The 19,676-nt window shown below is 39.2% G+C and overlaps 1 protein-coding gene across 13 annotated transcripts in view; it reads right to left on the reverse strand.

Moving 5' to 3' along the window:
- Nucleotides 1-6,012: 6,012 nt before the first annotated feature.
- ACYP2 (acylphosphatase 2) overlaps nt 6,013-19,676 on the reverse strand; it is a 339,796-nt gene continuing 326,132 nt past the window's right edge. For 10 of the 13 annotated variants that reach the window (XR_001715774.3, XM_016948524.3, XM_016948521.3 and 7 more), the window contains one exon: nt 6,013-6,468. Coding sequence is in view for 7 of the 13 variants with exons in the window: in XM_016948524.3 (XP_016804013.1) it covers nt 6,354-6,468 (115 nt within the window). In the remaining 6 variants the exon portion in view is untranslated. The remainder of the gene's footprint in view (nt 6,469-19,676) is intronic. The other 3 variants (XM_063789867.1, XM_016948522.3, XM_054678406.2) reach the window with 3 other exon arrangements.

The raw sequence follows: 19,676 nt of genomic DNA on the forward strand, positions 1-19,676 counted from the left end.
ACATAATGCACCCTTTACCTTGGGCTGTATAGTGCTTTTTGTGAATTGCAAGGCTGGCTTTTGTTTCCTGTTTCTTCATCTTTTAATGAGGAGACTGGTAATACACTGACATTTGCCAATAGAGAGTATTCCTCAGGTCTAACACCTTAGAATGGTCTATCTACTGTAATCCAGTGTTTAGGGTTTTTTTTTTTTTTTTTTTTTTTTTGCTATGAGATTTCTAGGAGCCTTAACATTTGTTTAAAAAAAACTATGAAATACACATACAAAAAAATGTATAAAATATTTTGTAGAGTTTAAATAATTATAAAGTGAACCCCTATGGAGCTACCATTCAAGTGGAGAAAAGTAAGACCACCAGCTAGTTGAGGAAGCCTTCATGTACCTGTCCTGGAACACAACCCCTTTCCCCTAACCCAGAATAACCATTATCCTTGTTTTGTGATAATCACCCCCTTGCTTTTGTTTATAGTTCTGTTATTGCTGTTAGCATCTCTCAGTGCAATTTCTAGCATGCTCTGCCACTGAGGCTCTTTTCTTTGCCTCCAGTTCCATGCTTTGAAAAAAGGGACTACCCGCTATGCCAGTACCTGTGACCTTCTCATTCCTATGTGCTGTGACTTATGAGTCATGTTAGCCCACTCAGTGGAGAAGGAGGGGTAGTTGGGATGTGGGAAAAGAGAGAATGGTTGATTCTTCTTTTGCTGCCTCAGAAAATCATCCCTGAGGAGTAAAATGATTTCTGCTCCATTTTTTTTTTTTTCTGGTTGATGTAATATTACACAGTGTCTGCTCACTTTGTCAGTGTCCTGGTTAACCATTGCAGGCACATTTTTAATGCAGACTAATCTGCACTGAATTTGGTAGAAATTCTGCCTTGATGTTAACAAATGATGAAATGACTATGATTCTTGCTCTTTATAATTGTTTTGAAATAACACTAAATTTTCAATACAATAAATCTGCACCTTCTCATTTTCTCTAGGTGTCTTCTAATTTTTGTAGAAAATGAGAATGAGAGAGAAAAAGCTGTACTACAGGCTTGTATTCACTGCTACTTGCAAAGTCCATTTTGCCAACATGGAAAATAAAACTAATAAAAGAAAAATGTAGTTTGAGGATGAAAGAAGGACCTTGAACATCCAACCAAAAATGTATACTGATATTTCCAGCAGAGAATAAAGCATAAGTCAGGCTCTCTAAAAGGCAAATAAAAAACACCCTATTTCTATAGAAAAACCAGCTAAAGAGATCACACAGTGACTAGAATTTTTAATTCTAAAATTTAAAATTTTTTCAGATGTCAGTTTTATTCAAAACCATTTGAACCAGTTAAGAAAAAGAAAAGTAGTTCTTATGTATGATTCTAAATGTTAGGTTAAGATCTCCAAGACATGCTTATAAAAACACTTTTTAATTAACCCACAAATTATATATGTGTATTTCCTCTTGCACTTTTTAAAATCACAGTAAGATAAGAATAGGAATGAAAGACAACAGAAAATTAATTTCAGAAATATTTTAGCTGACAGGGCATGGCAGCTCATACCTATAATCCCAGCACTTTGGGAAGCCAAGACAGGAGAATTGCTTGAGGCCAGGAGTTTGAGACCAGCCTGGGCAACATAGCAAGACACTGTCTCTACAAAAAAACTTAAAAAGAAGTAGGCTGGATTACTGGTGGCACCTGTAGTCCCAGCTACTCAGGAGGCTTAGGCAGGAGGGCTATTTGAGCCCAGGAGGTTGAGGCTGCAGTGAGCCCTTACTATGTCACTGTACTCCAGCTTGGGTGACAGACAAAAAACAAAACAAAACAGATTTTAACCACCTTAGCCACCGTGGACCTTTATGGAAGCCATTATGAAGAAGAATTTTTTTCCAATAGTACTGTTCATGAATTATGCATGTTTTCAACAGAAATAGCTTAAGGTTAAGTATACATACCACATGGGCTTGACAGAAGTAATCAAGAGAATAGGAACTGCATTTGAGTTTAGCATTTATAGACATTTAGAAAAGAAGACCCTAGATCTAAATTCAGTGTCTTTGTGGTTTTTTTTTTTTTATTTCTTTGAGGCAGAATTCTTCTCCAAAGATGTCTTATGGGCAATCCTAATGTATGGAAGAGATGGGGGTGGAGCTGCTCTGATTACAGCAGGGATCAGGGCCCTGGGCCAAGGTCAAATTGCCTCTCTTTCTGACTGCCTTTCTGTAGCCCTCCTGGTACCACCCCCTGGGAGTCCTGTGGCTCAGTGGAATCCTGTACAAAATCCTGATTTAGTCTAACTTCTTGACTTTGCAGTTGAGGAAACTGAGACACACAGGTAATCGGTGGATGGCCTGGGCCAGAATGCACGTCTTCTCCTTCCTAGAGCAGAGCATTGTCTACTATACCATGCTGGCTGTTTTCAGCTCCTGAAATTAGTTCCAGACATTAAAATGTTTCCTTTTAACCAAATAGAGAACATTTTTTATCAACAGAAACCAAGGAGAGTTACTGTATAAATACATTTGTGGCCTGTATACTTTCAAATACAAGCTAATTTTTTGAAGTGAATTCTGTTTTTCTGTTGTCCCTAATTATGAGTTTACTGATATATGCTTTTGAAAAATTCCTTCAGTAGACAAAGTTAAAAATACTTAGTCATAAAAAATAGTGACCAGCTTGCAGCAAAGTCAAACTAACCGATACTGCTGCCTGTCTCCACCCACTGCCTGTTCGTGCCTTCTTCAGTGTTTTCTGCCCTTCTACCGTGAGGTGCTATGCCGCATTCTTCAGGCATGAGGGTACTCTCTGAACTTAAAGATTCCCACTACCAGATGAAACTTGCATTGCCTCTCCTCAACCTGAGAGGCCCACACCCTTCCTCAGATAAAAATCTCACTTCTCTCCTACACCCCTGTCGTTCCTCCTACACCCCCGTTGTTCCTATGTGCCCCACCAGTAAATAGTCTTTTTTTTTTTTTTTCACATTCTCTCCAGCCAAGGAGATTCTACTGAACTTCTTGAGTTTAAAAAATCAGCATGTTGGCCAGGCGCAGTGGCTCACGCCTGTAATCCCAGCACTTTGGGAGACCGAGGTGGGTGGATCACGAGGTCAAGAGATCGAGACCATCCTGGCCAACATGGTGAAACCTCATCTCTACTAAAAATAGAAAAATTAGCTGGGCATGGTGGTGCGCATAGTCCCAGCTACTTGGGAGATTGAGGCAGGAGAAGCGCTTGAACCCGGGAGTTGGAGGTTGCAGTGAGCCGAGATCACACCACTGCACCCCAGCCTGGCAACAGAGCGAGACTGTCTCAAAAAAAAAAAAAAAAAAAAAAAAGGCCGGGCACAGTAGTGGCTCACTGAGCGCCTGTAATCCCAGCACTTTGGAAGGCTGAGGCAGGGGGATCGCTTAAGTCTAGGAGTTTGAGACCAGCCTGGGCAACATAGTGAGACCTCGTCTCTACAAAAAAAATTAGCCAGTGTGGTGGCATGCACCTGTAGTCCTAGCTTCTTGGGAGGCAGAGGTGGGAGGATCACTTGAGTCCAGGAAGTTGAGGCTGCAGTGAACAAATATCATGCCACTGCACTCCAGCCTGGGCAACAGAGCAAGACCCTGTCTCAAAAACAAAAAGATAGATATTTTTGTATAAGTGTGAAAAATAATATGATTTTAGAAATCACACTTCTCCCCTAATTCTGATCTGTCGCATCTTGAGGGGAACAGCATGGGCACATGGAGTGTTGAGATCGCAGGTTGATAGTCACTGAAATGTAGGTATCCAGTTTTTGCTTAATTTTTTCTTGGTTTCTAAAATGTCTAATTCTGATACAAATAAATGTATCAAAATTTGTTACCTAAAATGTATGTAAATTAAAAATTCACTGTGTAAATTCAATATGAAATTTGATAAGTTTACCGTTGAGATGTGTTACCTGGTCCCCATAACATATTTTTATATTGCTTTATCCTGATTTCTCTTGCTTTCTACCCACTCCTGAACACCTATTTTTCAATCATTATCTACATTTTTCATCAAGTAATAGAATTTAGTTATGTACTAATCATTAAGTAATCTTGACTAGTGTGATTCACTTTGTGCAGTTAGAAGATTGTTCTAGTGAAGTGTGATTTTCTTATGAAGAAAGCTGGGAAGGGAGCTACCAAAGGATATCAGGATAATAAGAAGTAACATATTGGTGTCACTTCTGAGATCATACATTTTTTTCAGTCACTTAGCCTTTCTATGTGTGGAGAGATAGAGGTTTTGTTTTCAAACTTGTGGGTGAAAAAAATGTCTATTTTATTTTCTCCAAATCAAAGCGAGCCTGCTTCAAGCCTCATCCTGTCTGGAGGTGGATATCTTAGTCATCCCTGGTGCTTTGTTCCCTCTCTCAGAAGGAGCATGCAAAGGGTTATATGCAGAGAAAACATTAAGGAAATACCTCTCGGTGTCCAGTGCATACCAGTTGCTATGATCACTGTTCAAACCACCATGGTCCCTTGTAACCACCCTGGCGTTTGTAGGATGCTTTGAAGCATTTTTGGGGACAGGAATCCTGCTAATGCTGGAAGCCCCTGGGCCTGGGATCTAGCTTCTCTGGGAACTACAGCTGCTTCCCTTTCAGGTTTAGCTATAGGTAGAGGTGCCACTGGGGAGAAAGGTGCAGGTCTCCATGACTTGGGTAATCCACAGCCTTTGGTTCCTTTCCAAAGTCTTGGATAATCTCCTTGTCTTCTTTGGCTCTCACAACTTCTGCTTCTCTTTTACCCCCTAAAAGCCCAGCATTTGTCTTTCTCCTCAACTCACAGGATAATGCCCTCTTTAAAATGAAATTTTGGAAGAAAGGTTGTCTTCAGGGGGATCTGGCACCCAAAGCTTCCCCTGAAATAAGGGAACACAAAGACTTGTCAACCTTTCTTGAATCAGGAGTGCGGAAACAGAAGGAGAGCAAAATCCAAAAGAATATCTCAATAGATTCTCCTGCGTGACATTTGAAACATGTAATACTTAACATGATGATGGTATTAGAATAATAGGAAAGTTCTTTAGTCCTTTGTTTATTTGGAAAGTCATTCCCTAATGTGTTGTTTTATATACATTTGGTAACAATATTATCATCAAGGAGTTAACCTTTCCAATGAACAAACTCACCCCCGCCCCCTTCCTATCTCCTCATTTCTTATCTTGCAGGAGGTAGAAGAGAAAGCGGCCTGCATTCGTTCTCCAGGCCACGGAGGATAGCAATAGAGATTTGTTCCTTAGATAGAATAGTAGTTTTCAAAGTGTACTAGCAAGGTATTTGAAACTGTCCAAGTAGAGAAAGGGACACCAAGTATGCAAGGCTCTGGGGACGCCCATCTCCACTTTATTTTCACCAGCTGTGCTTTGTTTTTGCTTTTTTAAAAAACTTACGTATTCAATTCTATATAAAATTTTGGTTTAAGGAAGGATTCCATTGCTATAAAAAGTTTGAAAATCATGGAATATGTTCAAGTATATGCCTACAACACTTGAAATTCTCCAGTGTTTTTCATTAAAGGTCTTCCTTTTTTAATATTATCATTTTATGCTATAGAAAAAACCTTCCCCTTTAAATTCTCCATTGCTTTATCAGTTACATGTGAAGCTTCCCAAGTGATAGGCCAAGTTTAGGGGGCAGTATTGTATGGATTCATTTAGACTCTCGGTTTCTTTTCTGGTTAATAGGACATCTATTGTGGGTGGTGGTTGAAAATCTTGCTGCTTGCTATACTGAAATTGCGAGTTCTTGTTAGCCACCATCATTCAGCCTGAATGTTCACTGCACACAACAATATAGAAGGCATTAAGTAGCTCCAACCAAATAATGTTCACATTAACCAGAATTTTAAAACTCTTTGTTGATAATATTTTATGGTTATATTGATCATCACGTTTATTTCTAATCACTGGTTCTTTTTGAAGAGTTTAATAACAAATAACTGTAGTAACAAATTATTCAGAGGATTTTATAATTCAACACAGACAACAGTATGTGAAAATAATTTTTAAATGGTTAACTTTATTTGATGTCTCGCCAAATAACATATATATGCTGTAATGTTCATTGAAATTAAAGATTCCGTGAGACAAGTTTAAATTAAATGTTCACACTAAATATTTTGTAATGACATTTTAATCTTAGAATACTATATTTTTGCTTGTTGAAAACATAGTTGAGTAAAATTATTTCAGTGTCAGACATTTTTAGTAACAGGTACAGTCGCTTACTTTCAGAACTGAAAGTTCCTTTTCACCCTACTCTGCTACTATTATTCTAGTATACATAGTCTTAAGAACATACAGTATCTGTTGTTCAGTGTGTTACAATTTTTCTCTTCTATTAGTATCTAATACTAAAATTAGAGTATTCAAGCTTAGAGATGGTTTTTTCATTAGAAAAGTTTGTGCGGTCAATGCGAGAACTAGGGCTTCCAACCTTGCTCAGCCAGGACTTCCTATAAAAAAACAGATAAATAAATAAAATTAGCATACAAAGTATACATGGATCAGCTAAAATGAGCCCACAGTAGGTATTAATGGGAGTTTACCTTTACTAAGTAATTTTTTGCATATATGTGATATTTAAATTTGTTTACATTGTATATATCACTCTAAGAATACCGCAGAGTATAATGTATAATTAAATACAGACAAAGAAAATCCAATAAATTAAGCACAGTCAATTCCTGATGATTTTATATTAGGGTTATCCCCCCCACCCGCCAACTTAAAACACTCCAAGGCCACTGTTACCTAGCTCTTATACTCAAAACGATCAAAATATTTTTATAAGGAGCTTAGTAATAAAAACAATTGACTATTGTTTCCTCATTACTCAGCACGTGGTAGATGTTTCATGTATTTATGTGTATATAGAGAGATACATATATCTCTACACACACACACACACAGACATATATATAGTGAAAGAGATCCATACTTAATAAAGAAGAAACATAATTTTTGAAAAATATTAAGAAAAAATGTTCATCTACTTTTATCTATTCAAATACTGTTTCTTACCACATATATTAACAAAGTGATTGCATTAAAGGACAAGTTGAATGCTCTGAAATATTTTTCTTCTTATTTAGTGCAATGGTTTATCTTATTAGTGATATCCACATATCTAATTTATGCATTAGGGCACTTACCCAAGATATTTCCTATATAGTTCAGGCCTATTGTATATTGCTGACATCTCAGATAACACTGAGGATTTTCCAGAATCTTTCTACCTATTACTAATTAGCTGGGACTATGGGTTTATAAAACAAGGCTGTTTTATACAAATGATTGCTGTTATCTCAGTTGCTGTTGTAGAAACATCCTATGAGTTTCCTCATATCCCCAAATTATTTCAGGTTGTGAAGCTAGGGCTGTAGACAGCTATGCAGTATGATATGTGACAATCTTATATAACTTTAGATTTAAAATATTTTCTAGGTTAGCTGAAAATTACTCTTATAGAGAAGAATTCCAATGATTCAAATTGCTATTGTGCTTTTTAACCCTTTATTTGGATCTTATCTGTGACAGTTTTACTGGGTGAGATTAGTTTGGACTTCTTTTTCTTTAGCTCATTTAGGTAAAACCTTTAAAATGAAAATTTCATGTGTTGAAGAAAAAACTCAGTTCTTATGAAAAGGAGCTGATAGCTTCAACTTTACTAGCCACGTCTTCTGGAAACCTCCTAGAAAACTGACGCCACAAATAATAATGAAAGCTAAAATTTATTAAGCACTAACAACTTTTTTTTTGGAGGGGGGAGGGTGCGGACAGGGTCTCACTCTGTCACCCAGGCTGGAGTGCAGTGGCATGATCATGGCTCACTGCAGCCTTGACCTTCAGGGCTCAAGTAATCCACCAGCCTCAGTACCCCAGGTAGCTGGGACTACAGGCACGCACCATCACACCTGGCTAATTTTTTTGAATTTTAGTAGAGACAAGATCTCACCATGTTGCCTAGGCTGGTCTCCTGGCCTCAAGCAATCCTCCCTCCTCAGCCTCCCAAAGTGCTTGGATGACAGGTGTGAGCCACCATGACTGGCCAAGCACTAACAATTTGTTCGGCAGTATGCTAAGTTCTTTACATGTCTTATCTTTTATTCCACACAAGAACCCTGTAAGTCATAGGCTATTATTGCCCCCAGTTATTGATGAGAAAAGAGAGACACTTAAGAGATAGTAACTTGCACAGGGTGGTTAGCAGAGTGGTTGTCAGGAGGATTCAGATTCTGAGTATATTTTGAAGGTATAGTAAAAGTAGATTTGCTGACAGATTGAATGTGGGTGTGAGAAAAGGAGAGGAGTGAAGGATGACACCAGAGTTTTTGGTGTGAGTAACTAGTTGGATAGGGTTGTCATTTACTGAAATGGAGAGACTGTGAGAGGAGCAGATTTTGGGGGAAGGGGAAGATCAGAGGCTCAGTTTTGGAATGTTACATTTGAGATGTCTGTTAGACATCCAAAGCGAGATGTTGAGTAGGCAGTTGGACCTATGAGTCTGGTTAGAGGAAATAAAATTTGGAATTTGTCAGCAGATAGACAGTATTGAAAGCTATAAGATTGGCTGGGATCATCAAGAAAATGAATCCAGATAGAAAAGATAGGTCCAATGACTGTACTTTGGGGGTTCTCCAACGTGAAGTGCTCAGGAAGCAGAGGAAGAACCAGCAAAGGCAGAGAAGGAAGCATCCAGTGAGGTATGAGGAAAAACTGGTGCCCAGGGAGCCCAATCAAGCCCTCAGGAAGTAGAGAGGGATCCACCAGGCCAATGCTGCTGGCAGGGCCAGTGAGGTGAGAAATGAGAACCGGCCATTGTGTTTAGCAACGTCGATGTCACCTGTGACTTTGGCAGGAGCAGGAGCAGTTGTGGTGGCATGAAAACCATATCTGAATGGGCTCAAGAGAATGAAAAGGGAGAAATTGAAACCATGGAATCCAAGACTAGGGCTACTGGGCATAGGAACTGGGCAACGACTAATCCACCTGAGCTGATAACTCAATGTATTGACCTAGTTGAGATACCTGCCTGTATCTTGTCCTCAACATCATCAGGGACTTCTTCCCCAGCCAAAAGTATGGCCTGGGAGGAATCTATGCCACTGATGGGGCAGATGGTCATGGTGTTGGGAGACTGAGCTCTGTTTACCCTGTGGGGAGGATGGCCACTTTGTGTCATGGCTCCATATATGCTTCCCCTGTTGCTGGGAACCACCCTGCCTGATCTGCCTCCTCAGCTAGGAGTGTTCTGGTCACCTGTCACTTGGCAGGCCCTGAGACCTGACTCTCAAGTGCTGTTTTTGCAGTCAGTCTTTGGTAAGTGTGGCTGAGGTCTAAAGATGGCAGAACTAAGAGTTCTCCAAGCAAAAAAATAGTCACAAAATTTCACAAAATTTATGTCTAATGAGAAAGAGTGTGAAATATATGTATGTACGTGTATATGTATACATATACAAACGTGTGTATGTATACATATATATAAAATCACTCACCCTTAGTGTCAGAGCCACATAATCAAACAGTACTAGTTATTACAATTCAGTAAATATTTAAGTAGGACTTTACGCAAGTCATTCTAGATACTGGAGGGCATACATAGAGATTTAAAATGGAATTCCTTTCCTCAGTAACTTACATTCCAATAGAAGAGTTTGGAAAATAATAAAAATGGCCATAATGTTAAGGCAGAATATGATAGGCAATGTGATTTATATTATATAAAGGGAGAAGGGAATTGGGGGGTTAACTCTGGTCAAGGTACTCAGAGACATCTTTGTGAGAGCAATGACATTTGAGCTAAGTTTTAAGGAAGGCATTAGTGTTTTGGTTTTTTTCCCCAAATCTTAGAATGGGAAATGCCAATTTAAGCCTGACAGAAAACCAAGCAGCACAGGAAAAATGTTGGTAATGTTAGCAAATTTAAAAAATGCAAAATATTTGAATGGCCAGAAGAAAGTCTTAAAGCCAAACAAACAGCAAACTGAAACAACTTATTTGCAACTTTCTTACTATACAAACGGTACTTGAAAATTAATATACGTATGGCATATGGTATATTACCAATATGTATGGCCGTGCAATAGAAAAATGGGCAAATAACACAAGCAAATGAAAGGGAAAGGAATATAAATAGCCAGTAAGTAATGTGTAAAAACATTCTCACTCATACTCATAATTTTTAAAAATACAAATAAAGCAAGAATAAGCCACCATCTGTCACTTATGGAATGGGAAGATTTAAAAGCTTGATAATATCCAGTAGTGGCAATTAGGGTGTAGGAAAAGAGGCACTTTTCTACATTGGTAATGGGAGTGCAAATTTGTACAGCTATTTGAAAGGGCAACTTGGTACTACCTAACAAATTATTAAAAGTCCTTGTCTTACAAACATACTGTCATAAGGAGGGTACCCTGGGATACAGGCTCTGAGATGATTAGCATGCAGGAAGTTAATTAGGGAGTGCTGTCACGTTTAACAATTTGTGGAAAGCAAGGAAAGGAAAGGAGACAAGATTGGACTAAGGGAGAAGCTGGGCAATGATGCAGTCTCAATGAAGACCTTAGCCAAGACTTAAGGAGCTCTGAAACTGGGAAGACCCTTCACAGTTGTCTCAAGGTGAGAGGGCTGGTCTTTATATTCCCCACATTAACCCAGTTGTTAGAGGAGAGCTGCCCAGGGAAGAATACATGAACTCTAGTGAGGTGACTTTCTTCTGCTGAGGCAATTCCTGAAGAAGGCTGACGGCTAAGGGCCATCTTCCAGCAGCACTCCTGGCTTCTGGGGGACTGAATCCTTCAATCTTGAAAGGGAATCTGAGTGGTAGATCAGTGTCCACTACACATACTCTCATAAGTAGGCAAAGGGAATGAATTGAAGATTCGAGCAAAGGAGTGGTAATTGATGGAACAAGGCCCAGAGCTGTCAGAAGAAACAGGATCAAGAGATGAGTGGACTCATTAGGTATAGAAAAGAGGACATATTTTCTCTGTATGGAAGAGAAGACAGTGGATTTTAAAAATTGGAGAGCAATTTGGATAGGGAGAGGCATTCACATGAGATAGCTTTCATTTTCTCAGTGTGAGGGAGGTAAGGTAATTTAATGAGAATAAGTGGGGTGGAGGAAGAGTTGAGGGATTGAATAAAGTGAAAAGGTGTAATAATCACTAAAGGAGTTGACAAATGTTAAAGGAATTGTGAAAGAGCATTGAGGACCCTTAAAGTTAGTCTAGATGGCCAGGGACCTGCAAACACACCTGCCTGCAATGCAGTGTGCTCTTCAGGTGTCTGTCCTGCAAGCAGGGTCCAGACCACTGGGGCCTGGGATCAATGCCTGGGCCAGAGTTTTTTTCAGCAGGAACAATCCATTTCAGAAGGCAGATTTAACAATTCAGTCAGATGTTTCCCAGAGTGGGTGAAGGAGTGTGAGCCTCCCCATCCACCAATCTGCAATGGATTTCTCTTTTGCCCTACTGCTGAGCTGTGGTCTTAGGTTTTCTTTTTTTTCTTTGCTTTTTTTTTTTTTTGAGACAGAGTCTTGCTCTGTCGCCCAGGCTGGAGTACCACGGCGCAATCTGGGCTCACTGCAATCTCCGCCTCCCAAGTTCAAGCAATTCTCCCACCTCAGCCTCCTGAGTAACTGGGATTACAGGCATGCACCACCATGCCCAGCTAATTTTTGTATTTTTAGTAGAGATAGGGTTTCACTGTGTTGGTCAGGCCGGTCTCAAACTCCTGACCTCGTGATCTGCCCGCCTCGGCCTCCCAAAGTGCTGGGATTACAGGCATGAGCCACCGCGCCTGGCCAGTCTTAGGTTTTCTAGGGTGACCATTGCATCTGGGAGCCTCTGACGTTGGTATCTTGATATCTTTTTCCTTGGACTGGTCATATTCTCCAGGGAAGATACACCCTATTTCCTGCCTAGAAGCTATGAGTCTGGTTATGTGTGCTTTAAAAATCTGGGAAGAAGGTTAAGGCCTCTACATTCCAGGGATTAACTTTCACTGAATCCCTGTCTTCAGCACTACATCATTTTTTCAACTGTGTCTATGAAAGTGAAACTCTGGCTGGGTGCAGTGGCTCACACCTGTAATCCCAGCACTTTGGGAGGCTGAGGTGGGTGGATCAGTTGAGGTCAGGAGTTCAAGACCAGCCTGGCCAACACAGTGAAACCCCATCTCTGCCAAAAAATAAAAAAATTAGCTGGGCATGGTGGTGTGCACCTTTAATTCCAGCTACTCAGGAGGCTGAGGCAAGAGAATCGCTTGAACCTGGGAGGCAGAGGTTGCAATGAGCCGAGATCACACCACTGCACTCCAGCCTAGGCGACAGAGTGAGTAAGACTGTCTCAAAACAAATGAACTCTGGCTTCTGCCTGAGCAGGCAGGGCAGCTGCTCTCCTGTGTGACATGGGGCACAACTGCTTAGTAAGCAGATTTGGAATCAGTGCTTTTATTTTTAGCCCCACCTTCATGCCCACTTCCAGTAGCCTGAGCCTTGAGGGATTTCCACTGTGTTAACTGGACCATTTCTCTGCTTTGGTAGCCTGCAATGCTTACAATCAAATTTGCATTACCACCCGCTCATCTGCTTTCTAGTTTCCAAGGTTTTATTGCTGTAGCTTTATCTCCCATTATTTGTCCTTGTGGGTGTTTTTAAGGGTTTTTAAAAATCATTTTTACTGATACTTAAGTAGGGTTGAGGAGGGAGCAGAGGCAAATGCATGTGTTCAAAATATGCCATCTTCATATAAAAGTATGGCTTTATCCTTTATATTTAAATCTTTCATAAATCTGGAATTATGTGATTGCCTTATATGAAAAAGATGTCTTAATTTTGAATAGACATTTCCTCCTGCATCTTTTACTAAATAATTTATCCTTTTCTACAGATTCCAAATGTAACTGTTACACTAAATTTGTGCATATGCCTGAGTCTGTTTATAGGCATTCTATTTGGCACCATTGATATATTTACTTAATCCCTAAACCAGTACCAAACTATTCTAATTATTATGGTTTTAGAATATAAAACCAGTACCAAACTATTCTAATTATTATAGTTTTAGAATATATTTTAATGTCCATTAGTCCCTATACCGCCACCTCATTATTCTTCTAGTTTTAAATGTCCTTGTTTGTGTCATACATTCTATTAGAGTTTAGCATAATTTCATCCAGTCCTTTCACATCCCCTTTTAAATCTAAAAGTAATTTGGAGAAAAGTGGCAATTCTAACATTTAAGCTTGTCCTCAAGAGTGAAAATTTTCTCCAGTTTTGCTCAAGTCTTTAAGTTTCTCACTAAAATTTTATAGTTTGTTTAATTCAGGTCCTGTATATTTCTTGATAAATTTATACTCATATTTTTCTTGCTATTTTGAACAAGATGCTTTTTAATCATTATGTTTTTAAACAAGATACAGGAAAACTAGTGATTTCTTGTATTGTAATCAGATGCCTTACTGAACTCCTTTAGTAGTATAATAGTTTCTCTTTTTCTTGGGGTTGCCAGTAAACCACTCCATGTATTTTTCCTGAATTATTTTCCCCAAATTCATTCTGTTAGTCCATTTTATCACATTGGCTGGACTGGATAATTTTTTTGTTTGTTCATTTTTTGTTGTTGAGATGGGGGTCTCACTTTGTCACCCAGGTTGGAATGCAGTGGCACAATAATAGTGCACTGTAATCTCGAACTCCTGAGCTTCAGCAATCCTCCCATCTCAGCCTCTCAAGTATCTGGGACTACAGGAATGAGCCACCATGCCTGGCTAATTAAAAATTTTTTTTTGTGTGGAGATGGAGTCTCAGTATGTTGCCCAGGCTGGTCTTAAACTCCTGGGCTCAAGTGATCCTCCCACCTTGGCCTCCTAAAGTGTTAGGATTACAGGTGTGAGCCACTGCACTCGGCCAGATAATTTCAAATTTCTTAGGCTATCCAGTCAGTTTGACTACTTGCCTTTCAGAAAATTTCTACAGTAAGTGTGCAAAGAAAGAAAAAAAAAACAGGAACAGTGTTCGCCCACCCAAGGAGCCAACACAACCACAATACACTGCTCTGGTTCCAGCATATTTTACCTATTAGTTTAGCTTACTCAATAAATATTGAATGGATGGATGGGTAGATGGATGAATTATATTTGCTTGAATGTCCCATTGAAGTCTAGTATTTCTGCGGTAAATCTGAATCAGTTTTGTGTGCATATATCTTTCAGGTATTTCTATTTAAGAAGGGTGATCCACTGATAAGCTTATAAAAACAAAAAAGAAGGTTCATCTAGTAAAAATGAAAGAATAATAATGTAAACTGGAAACTTCTGTTGATAGAAGTCAGGTTATTTGATAACCATGTGTCCCTCTTCACTCTAATATATTTTACATGCTTATGTAGAGGTTTTGAAAATGAAACTAATTTTTGTAGTCTATTTTATCCTTTACAAAAATCATGTTGCCTTTAACAGTTATAAAGTAACAATATAAGAGGAGATTTCATTATGGATGCATTTTTTATATGTTTGATGAGGATCATAAACAGTGGTGGAGACAATTTTTTTATGGAATGGAAAAGGACAATGATCTTGGGTATATTACTTTTAATTATCCCTCAGGCCACCTTTGCGTTAAGAAATAAATAAAACACAGTGCTGATAAATGTTAAATAACTAAGGAAAAATCTATTTGTGTAATAAATTAACTGTGCCATATTTTTTGTTCCTATACAAGAAGTCACCAACTATTGGTCCCCTCAGAGTTTCCACAGCATTCTAATTCTTGAGTACAGATGGCATGTATTTAGCCATCAAATACAGTAAGCACCACGCATTTATTGCTTTGGAAGCCAGCAGAGAGGCCAGCTGTGGCCTTCTAAAATGCACTTAGCTTTCTGCTGTTCTAGGGCCTCCTCTTTGACTGCCCCTGTGTGAAAAGGGCCCCACCCTTACTCTGTTGCATGCATGATGTCAACGATCACATTCTGTAATTGCTATGTTTATGTAATTGTCTATGTGTTTATTATATGCCTCCTCCACAACAGAATGCAAATTCTAAGAAGGTGGCAGGATCAGCCTGGGTGCTGTGGCTCATGCTGTAATTCGAGCACTTTGGGAAGTGGAAGTGGGCAGATCACTTGAGGCCAGGAATGCGAGACCATCCTGGCTAACATGATGAAACTCTGTCTCTACTAAAAATACAAAAATTAGCCAGGCATGGGGGTGGGTGCCTGTAATTCCAGCTATGTGGGAGGCTGAGGTACGAGAATTGCTTGAACCCGGGAGGCGGAGGTTGCAGTGAGCCGAGATCGCGCCACTGCACTCCAGCCTGGGCGACAGAGTGAGACTCTGTCTCACACACACAAAAAAGAAGGTGGCAGGATAGGTCTTACTATTAGATTCCCAACACCTAGCATGATGCCTGGTAATAGTGGGTACTCAATAAATACATATTCATAAATATGTACAATCATAGGTCAATTACAAATAAAATAAAACTTAAAGAAATACCCCCCGACCCCGAAGAAATAAATGTATACTGAATGAATGAGCCTTTGTCATCTGCCTGCCCTCTTCAGGTCTACAGCTTCCATGCGTGGGAGGATGGCAATTTCTAGGCACCTATACCATCCACATACAGAAAGGAACCCTGAATGCTACTTTTTAACTCATTAACTCACAAAAAACAAAACCCTCACATTTTAAAATACTCTTTGCAAGTTAGAGAAATATTTGCTCTTATTACAGAAACTCAGAAAATATTTTACTCATGGTAGTCCCTTCTGAAGAACACAAGCAATGACTATATTCCTTCTCTTAAAGGACATTGGAGGCCTATGGATTCAGGGACCTAATGACCCGAATAGAAGCAGGTGAACCAAGTTTACTTGTGCAATTGCTTCATTTATCGGTGCCATTCCCCAATATTATTGCATTTTTTTGCGCTTGTGAGTTTATTCATTACATAAATATACATGGTAACTGGCTTTACCCAAAATTCAGGGTAATTCTTACAATACCACAGGAGGGCCAAGTCCATCCTGCAAGCCTAGTCATATGACATGCCATCAGCTTCTGTCAAGTCCAGTGCACAGCTGTATACACTCAACTATATAGTATAAAACCCCTTAGACATTTTTTCTTAGTATCTCAAAGATGTGCAAACATCTATTGTATTTATTGTATTAACTCAGGATATTTTACTGTTTTTTTTTTTTTTAAGAGACAGGATCTTACTCTGTCACCCAGGCTGAAATGCAGTGGTGTGATCATGACTCACTGTGGCCTCAACCTCCCGGGCTCAGGGGATCCGCCCGCCTCAGCCTCCAGAGTAGCTGGGACTATAAATGTGTGCCACCACACCTGGCTAATTTTTTTTAAAAATTTTTTGTAGAGATGGGGTCTCACTATGTTGCTCAGGCTGGTCTCAAACTCCTGGCCTTAAGCACTTCTCACACCTCAGCCTCCCAAGAGCTGCAATTACAGGAGTGAGCCACCATACACAGCCTCAAGATTTGTGAAGAGAAGAAACCTTTCTTCCAACATAATCTTGCACAAAGGCTTAATACTTACGGTAGACAAGTGAAGTTTTTCTCTGAAGAAAGGCAATGGTTGGGGGCATATGTGTGCACTCATGTGTATGTCTACGTGCAGATACCATCCCACGCAGCCCTCTTGCTTCTCCAGTTGTACTGCAGGCATCTCTGAGGAATCCCGCGGGTTCTGAGGGACTCCATTTGAAAACTGCCCTATTAACCTAACACTAAGCAAAAATATAGGGGAGTGGAATGTATGAAGAATCCATCCTATGTAGAAATGGAAATCAACATAGGAGTGTCTTTTCTATAATTCAAGTCAGTCAGTATTTCCTGTGTAGTAAGCTCCTGGGGTGATATAAAAAATTCCATTTAACTAATATCCTTGTCTGAAACAGAGGTGAAATTAAAGCACTAGAAAGCTAACACTATCAATAATTCATAGTAGTTCTATTTCCTGGGACTAAAGTGGGGTGGCATAATCCTTTCAGATGTCTCTTCAGCGCCAGTATAAAATGAAGACCATAGTAAGAAAGGAGACAGTAAAAAATAAAGACAGATAATGAATTAAAAGCTAATGTGATGCATGTTGGAAAATACTGAGTTGCCTGTCAATTTCAAGCTTTTAAACTAGCATTAATAATGGAAGGATAATATATAAAATTTTTGCCATTCTCCTTTCTTTAACAAGTTTCCTTATTCAGTTACATGTGGACAAATAATACCATAGACTCCTTTATTATCAAATGTTTTAATGTCTGAAATATTTGTCAGATATGTAGCCCTTGATTAGTGAGTTCAGTGATTATCCAGGAAATCCTAGAGCATCCATAATTAACCTAAGACCTAGATTCCTCATTTTTAAAATGATGATACTGCTACTCACCCCACTGAGCTATTGAAAGGATTAGAGAGAATGTATGTAAATCACTTAGTGCAACATCTGGCCATTAATAACTATTATTACAGTGTAATTGTTTCCTGCCTTTGCCAAAGATGGTAGACAGCCTGTTTAGCAAGCTCTGTGACCCTCAGAGTCACATACTTCTAGTGCATCTCCACCAGTGAGACCTCTTGGTCTTGGCAGAGGTGCTTCTCAGCTTGCAGTGGAAAATGGCGCATCATTCAACCTCCTCAGTTGGGTGAGAGTCTGGAAGAGCCACTCAGGCTTGAGCTATGCCCAGGATTCTGAGAACCAGCTAATTGAATCAAAGGTCCTAGGAGTAGAGAAGGCAGAACAAGTGAGGGGATGACTATAACCTGTAACTTCCCTGCCGCACCGCAGCTTCTAGGTCAACACAGTGACAGATATGCCCTTCTTTCTGTTTTATTTGGTGGAACAGAATAGGTGCTGGCACAGTGGTAATGGATGGAAGTAGACTTTAGAGTCAGTATGCTTAGGTGTGAGTCCAGCTACTACTTCCTGGTTGTCTTGGAGAAGTTTCTTAAACTCTCAGTGCCTCATCTGTAAAATGAGGAGTATACTGCCTCCCTCACAGAGTTGCGGTGACGATTAAATAAAATAATCTGTAAAGTGTTTAACACAGTATCTGGAAAATAGTAAATGTTCAATTTTAAGCTAATGTCAGGGTATAGTCAGGGTGCAGTAGCAGGTAACTAAAACCACCTTAGCCATTTTAGGATGGAATTTAATACAGGGAATTAGGTACTTACAAAATAATTGGAAGAACTGGAATAACAAATCTAGATTGGGCCTGTTGGAGCAACTCTGCAGAATTGACTGCTAAAGTATAAATGTTAGAACTGTGATTCTCATGCAAGTATAAAATGACATGTCACAAATATTTAATACATGAATTAATGAGGGAATCTGTAAGATGTTAAGTCCAGTTCAAAGGAGAATTCAGAGATACATACAAGTGTGTGTATGTGTGTGTGTATACATATATACACACACAATCAGAAATGTTTCAATCAACTGGTTAATAGATGCAAAACTGGCTAAAATTCTACAGGACAGCACTGTCTGACAGAACCGTAATGCAAGCCTCATCTGTAATTTAAATTTTCTAAGAGTCACATTTTAAGAAGTAAAAATAGTTAAAATTAATTTTAATAATATCTTATTTAACCCACTCTATCCAAGATATAATTATTTCAAGATGTAATCAATATAATAAAATCAATGAGATCTTTTTACATACTTTTTCATATCGAGTCTTTGAAATCTGGCGTATATTTTATACCTATAAGACATCTCAATTCAAACTTGCCACATTATAAGAGTTCAATAACTACATAGCTAGTAGCTTTCATATTAGACAATGTAGCTTTAGGGCAATAAAAAATAATGTTTGGAATTATCTTTTCTTCAGGGCAAAAATCAATTTTATATCTACCAAAAAAAAAGATTTGTTTTGCTATGGATAAGAATTATTTGTGGCTGGTCATGCTGATAATTCCAGCACTTTGGGAGTCCGAGGCAGGAGGATTGCTTGAGCTCAGGAGTTTGAGACCAGCCTGGACAACAGAATGAGATCCTGTTTCTGCTACATTCAAATAAAATTAAAAAGTAAAAAACAAAACTATCTGGATTTCTATAGTTTGCTGCAAATAAATTTCTACCTTACAGAGTTGTAAAATAGTTTAGTTAATAGGAAGTCACCAGTGCATACCCCTATAGAATTAGAAAATTCCTAAAGTTTCTACCAGACCATATCAGAATTTTCCTGAAAGACACTCCCGATCTCCATGACCCAATTTCAAGCCTTGGACAATTTTTCCTGATAGGCCTATTAGGGGAATCCGACTGCCAGGAAAAATACTGTATTTATGAATATACTACCCCAACTATCAGTCCAGGTATCAGGAAGGCACCACCAGAATTGTTGGCCCCCGAGCCACGTGGGCTAGATCTTCACACCAGCTAAATGGATGCCTCAGGCACTGCTGTCTCTTTCTCCACTGAACTCAGTTCCAAATTCAAATTTCACAGGAATACCTCTGATTAATAATGACTAAATCGCATTTGAAACTCTTGCTGCAAGGCAGTCAGGAAATGTAGCTCCTAGCTCTCCAGTGTCTGCAGTACGTGAAAGACCCCAGAAGGAGTTTGGAAATAGAGGTCGACCAAGCCAATATACCACGTCTACTGCAGCCATTATTCAGTTAACAA

Source organism: Pan troglodytes, chromosome 12 (assembly GCF_028858775.2).
Source record: "Pan troglodytes isolate AG18354 chromosome 12, NHGRI_mPanTro3-v2.0_pri, whole genome shotgun sequence".
In the NCBI taxonomy this organism is placed as follows: Eukaryota; Metazoa; Chordata; class Mammalia; order Primates; family Hominidae; genus Pan; species Pan troglodytes.